General features: G+C 52.9%; 1 protein-coding gene across 1 annotated transcript in view; it reads left to right on the top strand.

Annotated features, from left to right (window-relative positions):
* The first annotated feature begins 469 nt into the window (after window positions 1-469).
* KAZN (kazrin, periplakin interacting protein) overlaps window positions 470-14,777 on the top strand; it is a 380,404-nt gene continuing 366,096 nt past the window's right edge. The window contains exon 1 of the mRNA XM_037165744.2: window positions 470-953. Within this exon, the coding sequence (XP_037021639.2) occupies window positions 722-953 (232 nt within the window). The 5' untranslated portion in view covers window positions 470-721. The remainder of the gene's footprint in view (window positions 954-14,777) is intronic.

The raw sequence follows: 14,777 nt of genomic DNA, 5'->3' as shown, positions 1-14,777 counted from the left end.
GCAAGACCTGCACTCCAAGCTCGCGCAGGCCACCCCACCCCCGACGCTCCCTGCCCGCTCCCCTCCGGGGCCCCTTTTCCAAGCACCCCTCTCTCCCAAGCACCCACCTCTTCCCCAGCCCCAGCTAGGCTCCGGGCGCGAGTTCGCCAGGGCGGGGGCTGCCCCACCGCTCAAGGGAGGGGACCAAAAGCCGGCCTTGGACCAGGAGCTTCCCACCCCTCGCGGGGGGCGCCACTTCAACCCACTTCAAGCCTCCTCCTGCCGCCCCCGCCCCCTGGGGGTGTGTCCCCGAAGTGGGGGGCGCGAGAGGCCGAGGGTGAGCCCCGGCGGCCGGGCCAGGCCCCCTCCGGAGCACGCGCCGAATGGTAGGCTCCATTGAAAGAGTGCCGGGCTGCGCGCGGTGTCCTTCTCCGAGCGCTCTCGGCGCTGGGGTCTCAGCGATCGCTGCTCCTCCTCCTCCTCCTTCTCCTCCTCTTTCTCCTCCTCCTCTTTCCCCTCCTCCTCCTCCCCCAGCGCCCGGCTACCGCCACGACTCCGGCTAGAGGCGCCGCTGTCATTCCTGCGCCCGAGGAGCCGGCGCTGCCGGTGCCCGGGGGTTGGGGCGCGAGGGAGCCGGGCCGCGGGGGACCCAACAGGTAGAGCCAGGGTGCCCGGCCGCGCACCCCCTGCGCACCATGCAGCTCTTTGTCACCTCTCTCGCCCCCAGGCCAAAATCCTGAGCATGATGGAAGACAATAAGCAGCTCGCGCTCCGCATCGATGGGGCGGTCCAGTCGGCCAGCCAGGAGGTGACCAACCTACGAGCTGAACTCACGGCCACCAACCGGAGACTGGCGGAACTGAGCGGAGGCGGCGGCCCCGGCCCCGGCCCGGGCCCTGGAGCGGCGGCCAGCGCCTCGGCGGCGGCAGACTCAGCGGCGGCGAACATGGAGAACCACCAGCACGGCGCACAAGGTAGGGATCGCCCGGCGCCTGGTGAGGAGAGGCGAGTGAGCAGGACTGGGGCCTGGAGGGGGCCGGAGGCTCGGCGACCCCCACGCCCGGGGTGAAATCGCATTGCTCTGTGGCTCGAAACCCTTTCTATCAGCTGTGGCCACCGCTGCTCCCCTGCTGGGAGTTGCAGGCAGCTGTCTTGAAGGAAAACCCGGGCGCAGTGTGTACCGGTTCACACGGTCACACCGGCCCTGGGCGGCGCGAGTGTGGCGCAGCTGCGGGCGCCTTTCAGCAGCAGAAAGTGCCCTTTAGATGGCACACAGCCCCCAGCTCCATGGGCAAACTTTTCATGCCCGGGCCTTTGCCCCCCACCCGCGGCAGGGGCGAATGCCACAGCTCGCCCTGGCTTTTGGAGCCTGCTTCCTTTGGAATGACTGTCGTCCTGAGAGCAAGCTCCGGGCTCTGCCGCCGTGTTTGGGGCAGGGGATTGGGCCGTTTAGCACTTTTCCTCCACCGATGCCAAATCCTTCGTCTTGATTGCATCTGGACTTTATTTCCCCCCCCATCCAATCGCGCAGGGGGTGGAACATACCGACGCAACAGTAGATGCCCCTGCTCAGCAGGGAGTTTAAATTTCCAGCAAATGTAACCCCCCAGAGCACTTTCCAGGGGGAAATCTTAGATCTCAAAGGCGGAGTGATGGGCTAGGGTCGAAATGATGGCTTTGATTGTGGGCAGCCGAAAGCGGCTGCTTGAAGGCACTCTGGGCAGTTGAGGAGGGAAAGGAGACAGCTGGTCTGTGTTGACATTGACAGTGATGGAGCTCAGAAGCCCCCCGCTAGGGCTGAAGGTGGAGGAAGCAGCCCCAGAACGGACTGTTTGTTTTCTGTGAGTGCAAAAGTGGAAGGGTCAAAGCTGGCTTTTCAGGCTTTCTGCTTTCTTTTTTTTTTTTTTTTTTCCTTTTTCTTGCCTAATTGCCCTTTAAGAAACGGGTGTCACTGGTTATTAATAGCATTTGAGTTGTCAACTAAACTGCTGAAATCCAAAACACAACAGGAAAAAAGAAAATCCAGTCCAGGAGGGTCACTTGTATAAATATGTCACTTGGTGTAGTATGAGGTACCAATGGCTCAGTGACTCCTAAGGATTTTCTGGTTTCGTTGTGATTTCCAGGGCTTCTCCTACGTGCGGAGAGGCTGTTTTCATATTGCTGCCCACTCTCAGTTTCCGCTCCTGGTGAGGGCGTGCCTTTGGGGGGTGTGAGATGTTAAGCCTGAACATGAACCGTTCTGTGTTGAACTGCAAGTCCGATGTTAACTTGGTGCTTCAGGAGTCAGTCTAGAGTCCTAGGGATGGGGGCCGTCACCGGGTGCCAGAGTTGCCATGACATAATGCTGGGCAGGTGTTGTGAGCCTGGTGTTGGCTGCACAGTAGTCTGGTTATTCCGTCATTTACCCCTTGCTACATCATCGTGCGTGGAAGACGGTCTGCTGGTACCTGGGGAGGGGAGGGGAGCAGGACAATGCTCTACTTTTTGTAGGCAGGGACTCTTCCAACATTCAGAAATAGCCACGAACTGACATTTTGCTAAGAATCAAAAGGCCATGGTGAAGGGGCCTGTACAATGCTGGCCTCTTGCCCACCGTCTGCCCCTTTCCTTGGCCAAGGAAAAGTTGAGCAGCTTTCATCCGAGACCTGGTCTAGCCGCACACAGAGCGTGCGAAGGAGGCCGGCAGCCAGGATCTCCACGCTCAACCTGGGAGCTGCGATACTTAGCCCGTGGTTAGATTGTTGATGCAAAGCAACGGGGGCTGTTTTCTTTTCTCTTTTCCTACAAAAAATACACAAGGCTCTGGAAATGGACCTGGCGGAAGCCAGGATCTCTTGCGACTCTTAAACACACGCTAAACCAGCAGCTCCCTCCTGCTCTTGGCAGCCTGCGGTGTCCGTGGCTGTCCGTGGGTGGCTGGGTGAAGGCCGGTCTCCAATTTCCCCTCTGTGGACCACTGGTATTTTTCAACACCTTTCCAAGGGGGCACGTAGCAATCTGACCATCAGAAAATAAAATGTTAAAATTTTAACTCAACTTAATTCTTGGCCACCTATCCCTCTCAACGGGTGGGATCTGAATTTAAACGGATGTGATGGTTGAAAAGACCAGCCTCCCCTCCCTAAATCCAGTGGGGCGTCATTTACTCGTTCACGGCCACAGGATGCCAGTCCGGTACTTTCCCCGTGATTGAACCTCTGTGAGCTTGTGTTGTCTGGTTTTTTTCTCATGACCTTTTCTCGGCATTCTGCTAGAACAGAAACGGTCCACAGAGGTGGCCTGGTGGCTTCTTCTGCTAGTGCGTCCGTATTCCTAAAGGGAAGCGGTGGCTTCGCCCAAGTTCATTTGCACCTGTGGCTGATGGGTATCCTCTTGTACCTCCATGGTGTGTGCCCAGGAAGGCTCCCCAAAGCTCAGCCCCAAGGGGTTCCTGACTGTTCTTCCCATTCTGTCTTCTGCTTAAATTCTGTGTGTTGGCGCCATTCAGTGGGCCCGAACCGGAAGAGTACTTAGGCTATTGAGTTATCACTTTTCGAATCAGGGTTCCTGAATGACATGAGCATCTTTCAAAATGCAATGGTGTGAGCCAGTCTTTTAACTAAAGGGCATTATGCACATATTCAATGAATCCTGATGTGCTTTTAATAATATTAGCACAAGTGGTCATGGGGGGAAGAGTTACCTTTTGCGCTCTCTGCCAAGAAACTGCTAGATCCTTTTCAAATGTTTTCTTTAACATTTTTTTAAAAAAGTGAATTAAACACATCCGTCCACCCACCACTGGATGTTTTGTTCCTGTGATGCCATCTGACAGTAGGTACCTTGAGGAGGAACACTTGGATTTTGCCCGAGGGCTAAGGCAGTGTGTCATTTAAGCAGAATAGTAACTTGGTCGGTACCCTCCGTGAGCTGGTGTGGTTGCTATGGAACAGAGTCTAGAGAGTGAACTGCTGAAAATCTGGGCTTTCGACACTTTGCAGGATCTTCTTTCGGAATCTGTGTTGAAAGAACGCTTGGCAGCCAGCCCATCTTCGCTCTCCCTGCTTCCAGTGAGTTGGATAATTCCTAATGAGGATGCTGGCGTGCAGCGCAGAGGGCGCCTGTGCAGGGGGTGCCTGCGGAGGCCGTCGTCCCCTGGGCCGGCGGGGTCGGGGTGGCCTTCCCCGGGTGGACACAAGGAACCTCGGAAGGGACAGAGCCACACATTTGCCCCCATTCATCTTGCTGTTGGTAGCCAGAGAGCGGAGTTGTTTAAAGTAACATTTCTAAGCTGTTTTCCTCAGCCTAAGAGCTCTGGGAAAAATGTGTTTAAAATCCTTGCTGCTCTTCGAGGGGAAAAGATAGCAGTCTGTTTCTTCCAAAATGTTTCATCTGATGAATGACTAATATTAGATCCCATGGGTGGCTGTGCTCTGTACCCAATTCAGGGAGTTGTTACCTGCGTATACTGTAAAATGCGATGCCCAATAAGATGCCATTCTTTTGTTGCGGTTTCATTTTCAAGGGCATAACGTACTTACCTGCCTGTGCAAGTGGAAGCGTTGAGACCCTCCTTCCTGGGCGGAGAGGACTGACCGCCTGTTGCATGTGTGAGGGTGGGGGTGGGGCGAAGCGTCATTTCCTACAGCTCCGTACACTCCTGTGAGTAGAAGCAAGTTCTATTTTTTTCTTGCCCAGTGTTAAAATAGGCTGTTGCCTCAGGTCTGACTGCTCACTGGTGGCGCCCACATCACCTGTGGACTGAGTGGAGGGTGCATGGAGCCTGCGGAGACCTAGTCACGGTTGCTTTGCAGAAGAGGTTCTGGGTCTTGCCATGCCCTTCCCAGTTCATCCTGCCTCTGCTCTCATCCTGCCTCTGCTTTCCCCGAGTCAACTTGTATCTTTTCTGAGAAAGAGAAAGTGGTGGCATCTCTGGGGCCTTCTGTCAGCGTGGCCCCAAGTGACAGTGCATCATGTAGCGCAGGCCTCGGTTTCCCGGCCACCGTCCTGGGGCCCTCCTCACCTGCTAGCCTCTCATGAGCCGGCGCTTCGAAGTTCTTGCCAAAAATCGCCATGCATAGTCACAAAGAGATCGATTACTTACAGATCAGTATGGCGTGGTTGAAATTAGTTATTGATTGGTTAATATTTACTGTCTTTCCACTGTCTTTGGAAAATGCCTTCGGAGGACCCCTTAAGTCAAGTTACTGGTTCCGGTTAATTTCATGCCTTCACATTTTCCTGATTTATTGAGGTTTTCCTAAACTTGTGTCATGTGGACCATAAGTCCAAGCCAATCGGATTTTTACAACAGGAGCCTCGTCCCGTATCTGCCCCGAGTGAGGCAAGGCCCCTTCCTCCCACTCCTTCACCCGCCCCCGCCCCGGGACTGCTGGCACTTTTTAGGAAATCCTGTGGGTTATAATTTGTGACTTCTGGCTGCCAGCGAGCTTGTAGCAGATGGGCTTGGCAGGTGGGGAGTGCTCGTTGGAATGCCGCCCGCTCACCATGCGAGTCATATGGGGCCCAGAAGGTCAAGCTCGGGGTGTCGGCCCTGTTCGTCGCGTGTTATGTATCTGGGGGACATGGACCCAGATCCCTCCATGACAGAGCTCGGGATGTGAAGTCAGTGCGGACTCCCCAGTTCTTCGCGGGCCTTTTCCGGGAGCGGCTTCCGTGAGCATTAGCTGTTGGCTTCTCACCCCCTGCCATCCATCAGGCAAGCACACAGCTCACCCTGCCTGCGGAAGCCAGGCAATGGGTTTTTAAGTGATCTTGTAAATGAAAATTAGTCCGTCCTGTTTGGGCTGGCGATCAGGGCGAGTGACACGTGGGATGACAAGCGGTGCCACCAGCCGTCATGGCAATGTTGTCATCTGAAGAGCAGGCAGGGCGGGTTGAGGCAGAGCATAGAAAAGACAGCTTCCCTGAAGCCAACAGGGTGGCCGGCTGTGGTGGCAGATTGCACCTGACCGTTCAGAGCAGGTGAGAGTCCTGCTGGCCGCGCCACCGTCCAGGGTCCCCTGCCAGGCCCATCTTGCCTGTGGAGAAGCTGGAGGAAGACCAGACAAAGGTGTCTCTTCTTTGTCCCCAAGTGGTGGGACAACCCCAGAACACGCTTGCCTGCTTGATGCGACCTCAGATCTGAGCTGTGGAGCCCCGGCCATGTTCTGCGGGTATCCCTGCTTCTCCCTGGGACCCCCAAGCTGCTAAGAAGACAAAAGGAGCTGAACGTCGTCTTAATGGGTTTGACAAGAACAACTGTTTAAGCAGGTGGCTTCTGTGTGGTGGGAACTCACTGGTCCTTGGTTTGTTTTGGTGGCTTTGTCGACTTGGCCTTGCTGGACCTTTGGGTCAGACTTCCGAAAAGCCCATGTCCCCTTCACCCTCTGATGAATCGAGATCCCTGCGCAAGAGCCCCCATGGAGCTGGTGACCGCAGTTCTGCGAGCATAGCCTCCGTGCGGCCTCTGGGCTCCCCTCCTGCGACGGGCAGCCAGGCTGGGAGGGTGCGTGGAAGTAAGAGGAGGAGACGCCTCGCCTGGCTCCCAGGCCCGCTCCCCTGTGGCACCAGAGCAGGCGCCGGAGCACCCTTGGGGATGCGAGGGCCTTCTGTTCCCAGTATCGTGTCGGATCTACAGACCGTCTGAAGTCAAGCAAGTCCTTACGAGCCAGGAGGCTCGTGCAGGGGCTAGCAAAAGGAGGTTTCCAGTTGTAACACAGTGATTAATAAAGAGTCCCACGAGAAGGAACTCTGTGTTTCGCGGACACAGAGCTGTAAACCTACTCTGCCCACGCCTGTATTTTACTCTCACCTTTGGGGCTGCGTGACGGTGTTCGGGGCTCACCTCCTGGGTGCCTCACAGGACCCTGGGTCCTGGAACGATCCTGACACCATGGAGCTTTCTCCTTTTGCACGAAGGTCCCTAGTTTAACGTAGGATGAAAAGAGAACTAGGTTTCAGCACTTTGGTCGAACTTTTCAGTAAGTAATGATAAGGATTTATAACATTTCAAATATTGGCCCGAGGGCTTCACCAGAATAATCGAACCCTGAACCCAATGAGAAGAAGAAGCTGGGACTCAGAGAGGTTAAGCCGCTTGTCCACTGTGACATGGTAATGACCACGGCGGTGGGGGTGATGGCAAGCTTTGACATGGTCTTCACTTGGAGCCTGGTGCGGTGGGTTCTAAGTGCTTTTTTGTATTAGCGCTTTAATTAATGCAGTCAGTCCTTGTAGTGACTTGTGAGGCAGGTGTTGTGGACCCATTTTACATATGGGAAAACTGAGGCACGGAATGATGTGACTTGCTAAAGGGGCCAGTAAGTGACCAAGCTCTGGCCCCAGGGCTGTGCTCTTAGCCATTCTGCCTTGATGCCCAGGGTCACTGAGCTGGCACTGACCAAGCCAGGAATGCAAACCCACCGGTCTCCCTGCTCTTTTAACCCGGGTGTGCCTCCCTGTCTTGCCTCCTACGTGAGGAGACAAATCCTTTGGTTTGTTGCATGAGGAAGACTGAGGGAGCTGCAGGCTCATCTTTGTGCTTGGTTATTTTTTCCTTAGCCTAATGGCAGCTCTCGCTCCTGATGCTGAATTCTTATGTTGGAGAGTTAGGGAGGCATCCACACTTCTCAGGTGTGAGATGAATTCATCCCGAGGCAACTCCCATCCTCCTGGCAGGTCAGCAACTCAGGGCTCACATGCCACCCGTGAACAGGGGCATTTTAATCCGAGGCTTGGGGTCTTCCACTCCATGGACTTTGTATGTTTCTCTCCTTGGAATGATGTTTCCAGGCAACACTGGAAACGTGGAGTCCTCTCGTTCTCCATCCCACTCACGTCCTTCCCTTTCCTGGGTTCTCTCCCTGCGGACTCAGTAGCCTCCAGTAGCCCAAGACCACACCCCACAAAGGACATGTTAGCTTCTCACAGATTCCTTCACACCAGAACGTCTCCGCCCTGGCCCTGTGGACGTCTGGGGCAGGACAGTTCTCTGATGTGGGGAGACTGCCCGTGCACTGCAGGATGCTTAGCCGCATCCCTGGCCTCTGCCCACTAGATGCCAGTAGAACCCTCCGCACCCCAGTCGCCATCGTCACAAATGTCTGTAGGAGTTGCCGGAGTGTCCACTGGGGCCAACATCGGAGAGCTGCGCTTTATGCCAGGAGTCAGGGAGGCCCGGCTGTGAGTCCCAGAATGAGGGCTGCGTGAGAACAGAGTTTGGTCTGTGTGTGTCCTGCTCCATTCGCGACACCCAGAGCAGTGCCTGGCACAGAGCAGAGGTTCAGTAAATGGTTGTGGAATGAATGAATGAATGAATGAATGAATGAGTGAACGCCTGATGACTCAGCTGCAGAGCATATGGAACTTGGTCTACTCACCACGTTATACGTGGTGTCCCCAAGACCAGTGCTGTAATGGCAGGAGGTTGTGTTTGCTTGCCATAGGTCAACACTATTCTAAACCCGTTCCCTGTGTTACCTCGGTTAACCCTTGAAACTACCTTCTGAGGTGAGTACTGTGACTGCCACTTCACAGATGAGAAACTCAAGGTACAGGAAGGTTCTGTGACTCACCCAGGGCCACCGAGCTGGCCAGTGGCAGAGCCAGGGTGCAGGCAAAAAGGTGTGACCCCAGATCCTGTCTGCGGCCCCAACCACGGGGCTGCAGCTGTGCAGAGGTTTTCCCTTTCCAGCCGAGAAGTCGTTTTTATTCTGAAGCTGGCACTTGTGGCGATTATAATCAGGGCGTGCGTGGCAGACACGAAGTCACTCATCATAAATCCTCAGAGTGCCACTGTCCCAAACAGGCTTTGTCACCGCCGGCGATTCTGTGGCCAGGAAGAAGCAGTGTCTGTCTGGCCAGAGGTCAGAGGGCGGCCTGGTGGCCGAGCCCCGTTCAAATGTGAGACTGTGTCCTCTCGTTCCCTCCCTGCCGGGCTTCAGCCGGAGAGACGCACAGAGAGGACTTGAACTTCTTTTCTTCCTGGGAAAGGGGACAGAGGACCTGGAGCTTCTCAGCAGGGTGTGATTCATTCTTAGGAAAAGAGATGGTCCGGGATCAGAACTGGGGAGACAGGGAGACCCCCGAGGTCCTCTCGGAGCTCAGGGACGGCAATAGCCAGTTTGCCGAGCCTCTTGTGGGCTTTCCCGGGCCCTGCGCCATGTGCTTGGTGAAGATTCTCTCACTTCCTTTCCTATCACAGTGACGAGGTCATTTTTCCACCTCCATTCTACAGACAGAGAAATCGGGGCTTAGCAAGGTCGCTTTCCCAAGCTCTGGAAAGTGATTGGTCGTCGGCTGAGTAGAAAGACAGGGGGCAGCTGGAACACAGGTTCAGGCGACCCCGGGGCCTGCCCACTTCACTGCAACAAGAAGATCAAGATGGCGTGTGTAGGCAGCACAAAGATGCCCCAGTGGGGTGCCGTTTCCTTTGTGCTCATACGCCTCCCCTCCCACCGTCCCTCTTCTTCCCTTCCGTCTTCCCCCGCTCTTCCATGCTCATCTCTCCTGAGAGATTGGGCGCAGAGGTTCAGGGGCCACAGATTTAATAAGGTGTGGACGACATTATCTCAGCGATCCGTCTAGAAGGTGTGACTGACATGGAAACATAATTACATTTCATAATAAAGGTCCGGACAGGTGTAATGGGAAAATAGATGGCGATGTGACAAACACAGAAGCCTTCGCAGACGCACATGACAATGGCAGTGGGTAATAAAGGCATGCTGGGAGAATGCATGAGTTTCGCTGCTCAAGGTTAAGCTGCCCAGGAGAGATTGTTACAAAGGACAACTCTCCGCTTTCTGGACAGGTTGGGATGGGACCTTCTCCCTCTGAGAACATTTCTTAAGAAGGAGGAAGATGAGGATGATACAGGGTTTAGACGTCAAATAGCAGTTTCTTTTTTTTTTTTCCTCCAAAGAGAACAAGAAAAGTAAATTTCAGTAGGCCCTGCATCTTCTAAAATAAGCCCTCCCCTTCTGTAATCTTCCTGGCCAAGGCCGGGGCTTCTTGTCAGCTGCAGCTAATGAATGAGTTCATGTTCCTTGATTAACTTGACCTTTTTTTTTTAAACCATTGACCATGGTGTATTTGCTTTAATTCTGTAAGTGCAAGTCGGAACACCACGGGCTTTATGCTGCTCCCCTCCACCCCCCATCCTTGCCATTCGAGATTCTGTGTTCACCATTCCTTAAGGACAAGGTATGACACTTAGAAATTTGATACTGATCCCGGAGAGTGGGACTCGTGGCACCATAGAACGTGGTAAGTGACAGCGGGGGAACGCTGACCCGTGATTACCTGTGTGACAGTCGTATCAGTTAAGGTGTCCGTCCCGTGTATTGCTTTTCCCAGTTCTACAAGGTTTACTATATCAAGCAAGGGGAAAAATTGGGAATATTTATTACATCTTTAGAGTAGGTAACAGAAAGGCAAGGCCTGGCTGCCATTTGTGTGGATACTGTCAGCCAGTTTGCTCACAGACGTTTAAGTCTTTTTTTTTTTTAATTGTTGTTCAAGACTTTTAAGCCTTAATGCAAGTCTTGCGGAGAAGGTGTGTGATTCCGTGTCAGCTGCTCTGCCGTGTGGGTCACTACCATGGCCGGGAGGTGTGGAATCTCCCTAAAACTCAGCTGGCCAGCACGTGGTTTGGTTCTGCCCTGGGTCAGCTCAAACCCCCACTGTCACCATCATTGTTATAACCTTGCCTCAGAGCAAAAAAGCCTGGGCTGGCAGCCTGCGTTTACCAAGCCCCCCTCACCGAGCCCCCGTTGCCCCCAGGATTCCACTGCATTCGCCCACCATTCATTCCTCCTCCCTTTGCATCTGGGAAGGCGTCAGGGAAGCGCTTTAGCTCATCACCCAGCTCTTCTCGGCGAACAAAGGCGCTCACAGGCATCTTCTCTGCGGACCCTGCCGACCGACTGGTGTGATTGAATTGGAGTAGACACAGCAATATATTTCTCAAATAAAGAAACGGAGGCTCAGTGATATAAGTTGACTGGTCCAGGGTTGCTGAGCTGGTCATTGAACCACATCTCTCTCCCAGTGCAAGATCAGGCCCAGCTGCACAGTGGCAGGGGAGGGCTGCCCTGCAGCTTATGATTGGCTGAGGGGCTGGCCTTACCTTGGCCACGCCCTCTCGGGCATGGGCCGCCCTGTCTTGTAAGGCCCGCACAGTGACACCATCACCCCAAGACTGTGCTCTCCTCCGCCAAGCCCCCATGCCTGATGTCCACTCCTGGGGAAAGAAAAATCCCGTTTTACAAATGTAATCCCATTTTTTACACTGTGTTCTTTCATCATTTCGGTTACAAATGTAATCCCATTTTTTACACTGTCCTTTTATCACTGTGGTGGGGTTTCCTAGTCATCTGGCTTCTTTCCTCTGCAGACTATTTCCACGGCCTGTCTCCTCGATGCCTGGCCTTGCAGGTTCTCCTCCAGCGGCCTAGCCAGCAGTTAGGGGCCTGGAAACCAGGGCGGGGTTGCATTTGGGAGCTGCCCGTGGACTTCAATGAGCCGCATCTGGGAATGATTCTCCAATGGGGGAGGACTTTCTGCGCCTGACACCACCATCATTTAGGATTCTTGAAGGTGGGAAGCCATCTGTGTAGAGACCTCCCGTCTTAGCATGCGGATGTGTATCTTCTGCAGGAGTTGGAGGCAGGAGGCAGCCATCCCAGTAAATCTGATAATGTCTTTCCACTCTCCCTTCAGGGACCTCCATTCGGGTCTCTTTAGCAGGGTCTTTGGGTTAATGTGCAACCAAAAGTGTTGGTTTCAGTTTTCCTCCCAACCTGTTGGCTGTGTGAGTATGTGCTCTCCCTTCCGCAGAGGCCGTTCTGCCCAAGCAGTAGCTGGACTTCCTGCTGCTCTGGGTTTGCCCCGAGACCTGGTCCTCCGGGCAGTGGAATCGCATCCAAAGACCAAAGGCCACAGGTGTGGCAGAAACCTCGGGGAAGACCAGAGTGGGGTCTTTTGCTGTGCATCTCCACGGAAGGAAAGGGGGGCATCACCCTGAATCCTCTGTACTACTGCAGACAGAGGCCTCTGCACGCGGCGGTCAGCTGACTCCTGAGCAGCTGACCCAGCGGCTGGCAGTCCGATCTTTTAATGTCAGTGCGTCTCGTGCTCAGCATAACGAGGACCATTTGGGCTTCCTAAACTTCTGGCAGCGGATGAGAAATAACAAAGTTTGAGCTTCATTTAAAGATCTATTATAATGCGCTCTAGAAAAGCAGAAAGTATTTTTAAGGACCGAAATGGTTTTGGTGCTTTTGAATTTTAGATTTCTATAAGCATTAAATACTTCCGATCCCCGCCCCCACTGCGGATGGATACGGTTTCTGTATGTTGGTGAAAGGGCTTCTCGATTGGGCTTGGAGTTCACAGCGATGCTTCTTTCTCCTGGTCTGAGTGACAGGGTGAGCGTGGGAGCAGGCAAGCTTTGTCTGTAATGGGTCGGAGAGTAAATATTTTAGGCTTTGGGGGCCATAGAGTATCTTTCATGGCTCCTCACCCTGCTGTTGTGATGGGAAAGCAGCCGTAAATGTTAGGTAAACAAATGGGTGCGAGTGTGTTCCAATAAAACTTTATTTACAAAAACAGGTGGCCCTTGTGCTATCATTTGCTAACCCCTGAACTTGCCTTCTGACCCATTTACATCCAGCATATAGGAGGGGCTTAATAAATAATGGTTCAGTGAATGAAATGGGAGCAATAAAACCACTGGATTACGAGGTCAAAGGAGAAGTGAGAAATTAATCACTAGAGTTGTGATCGGAGAAAGAGACATTTATTGGTAGCTCCATGGTTCGAGGTGAAGTCTCTTGGGTTCAGCCATTATCACTAGCCTTACAAGAACTGTGAAGGGACAGGAGTCACTGTCCACGGTAAGGTCCAGAGAGAGACACTTGGCATCTGAGCCTCGGTCTCCTTATTTATGAAAGGAGGAGGTTATGTCTGTCTTCAAGATCATGTACCAGACAAATGGGTGTAGGGAAGTGGACAGACCCGACCCGGGTTCTGGTGATGCAACTCAGGCTTTGTGGACCATTCCAGCCTGATTTCCATCTCTCTAACCTGAGGCTGTTCACGCCTCCATACCAGGGTGGTTGGGGTGGTTTGACTCAGCTTCTTAACCTTGGCACTGCCTGCATTCTGGGCCAGAAAATTCTTTGCTGTGGGGAGTTATCTCGTGCATGGTAGGATTTTTAGTAGCAGCCCTGGTCTCTTCCCACTAGGTATTAGTAGCATCACCATAATATGACAACCGAAAGGGTCTTCATTCTCTGCCGAATGTTTTTCCCCAGGGGGAAAGTCACTGCCTTGGTGGGGGCCACTGGTTTAACCGAATAACACGCAGTGTCAGCCATGAGGTGTGGCAGACTTTGGGATTCAGCAGCTAGAACGCTTCATTATTACTAACGTGTTGCACTGGACTCTGGATTCTCCCTTCTTTGATGAGATTTTCTTGATCTCCCTAGCCGATTTCTGGCTCTCAAAGGCCAGACTGGGTATTTTTCTTCCAGACCCCAGGTGTTTTCTCCTGCAGTTTTTGTGTCACTTAGATGCCTTGCTCCTGGGAGGAGCCAAACGTCCCGTGATGTCCTGCGGACTGCGCTTTCTAGTCCTTTTAACACACATGTACCCTAGACATGCATTTGAGGTTACAGTGTGAATCCATAAATGGTTCTTTAAGAAATCACCCAGATGTCTGTAACAGGAATGGATGGGAAGGGTTAAGGATGGAAAAGCTTAACTCACGAAGGTTGGCAGGCTAAGGTGTAGTAGGTTGTACTCAGAGAAAACAGGTAATGCACCACAAACCAGCACCAGCAAAATCGTCACTTCCCCAGTGAGCCTGCACGCACTTCTAACGTCCGTCAGGGGCCAGTTTCCAGTGGTGTAGACTTCAGCCAAGATGGCAATTCTGTACCATCCATTCCCATCTGGATTTCATGTTTTTGCCGTTCACATTCCCACCGGAACAGTGGTCCCCAGTTTTTACATATCTCGGATACTCTTTCTAATGGAGGGAGAGAAAGATTGATTTTAAATGAGTCCTGGTCCCTACGTATTCATGGCTGTATTTTTTTTCTATCTCTTTGAGATAATACGTAAATACAAAAGAATACATTGATTCAATAGCATTGTCAAATGGATGCTTCTTCTGCATCTGCATAGATCTGACAAATAATGGAAGATAGATGAAAAATGACTCATTTGGTCCGCAGGCTGCAGGTTGGAGGTATGTGGATTTTGGATATCCCGTAAGTCACTACCCAGAGTCCGTGACCCACACACAGGAAACCGCTGCTGCTGAGTGCCTCCGGGAACGCGTGTGCAGCATGTCCAGGGTGGTTCTCAGCCACGCCGTGTGCGGTCAGGCGAGTGCCTTAGAAAACCATGGCTACTGCCCCAGGCCTTTGGGTCTCTGCTGACCTTACAGGATCCTTCCCTTCCTCAACCTCAACTCTTCCTTGTTGCGATACAGTCAGATTAGTCTATGATTTGGTCCCTCGATTTAAAAAAAAAACTCCGTTTATCAGCAAAAATTACTACAGTGACTTCCTCGCGTGAGTATTGGAAATCACCAGTTCTAGTCAGAATAACAGACCTGGCTCTAAACTGGATTTCGGGCGATGTGATTTGATTGGCCAACTGCCATCGCTAACTAGCGTCATCCTGCCCCATCTCCAGCTAACTCCTGAAACCCCTCGAGCATGTGATCCATCATATCATTTTCTCATTTAGACCAGCGCTGGGTAATGGCCTAATCTCTCCAGCAGCGTCCAGATTTATTAGAG

The sequence above is a fragment of the Artibeus jamaicensis genome, unplaced genomic scaffold (genome assembly GCF_021234435.1).
Source record: "Artibeus jamaicensis isolate MK-2021 breed Jamaican fruit bat unplaced genomic scaffold, CSHL_Jam_final scaffold_847, whole genome shotgun sequence".
NCBI classification, from domain to species: domain Eukaryota; kingdom Metazoa; phylum Chordata; class Mammalia; order Chiroptera; family Phyllostomidae; genus Artibeus; species Artibeus jamaicensis.
The sequence above is the reverse complement of the archived record's forward strand: the minus strand, read 5'-3'. Positions and strand labels throughout refer to the sequence as shown.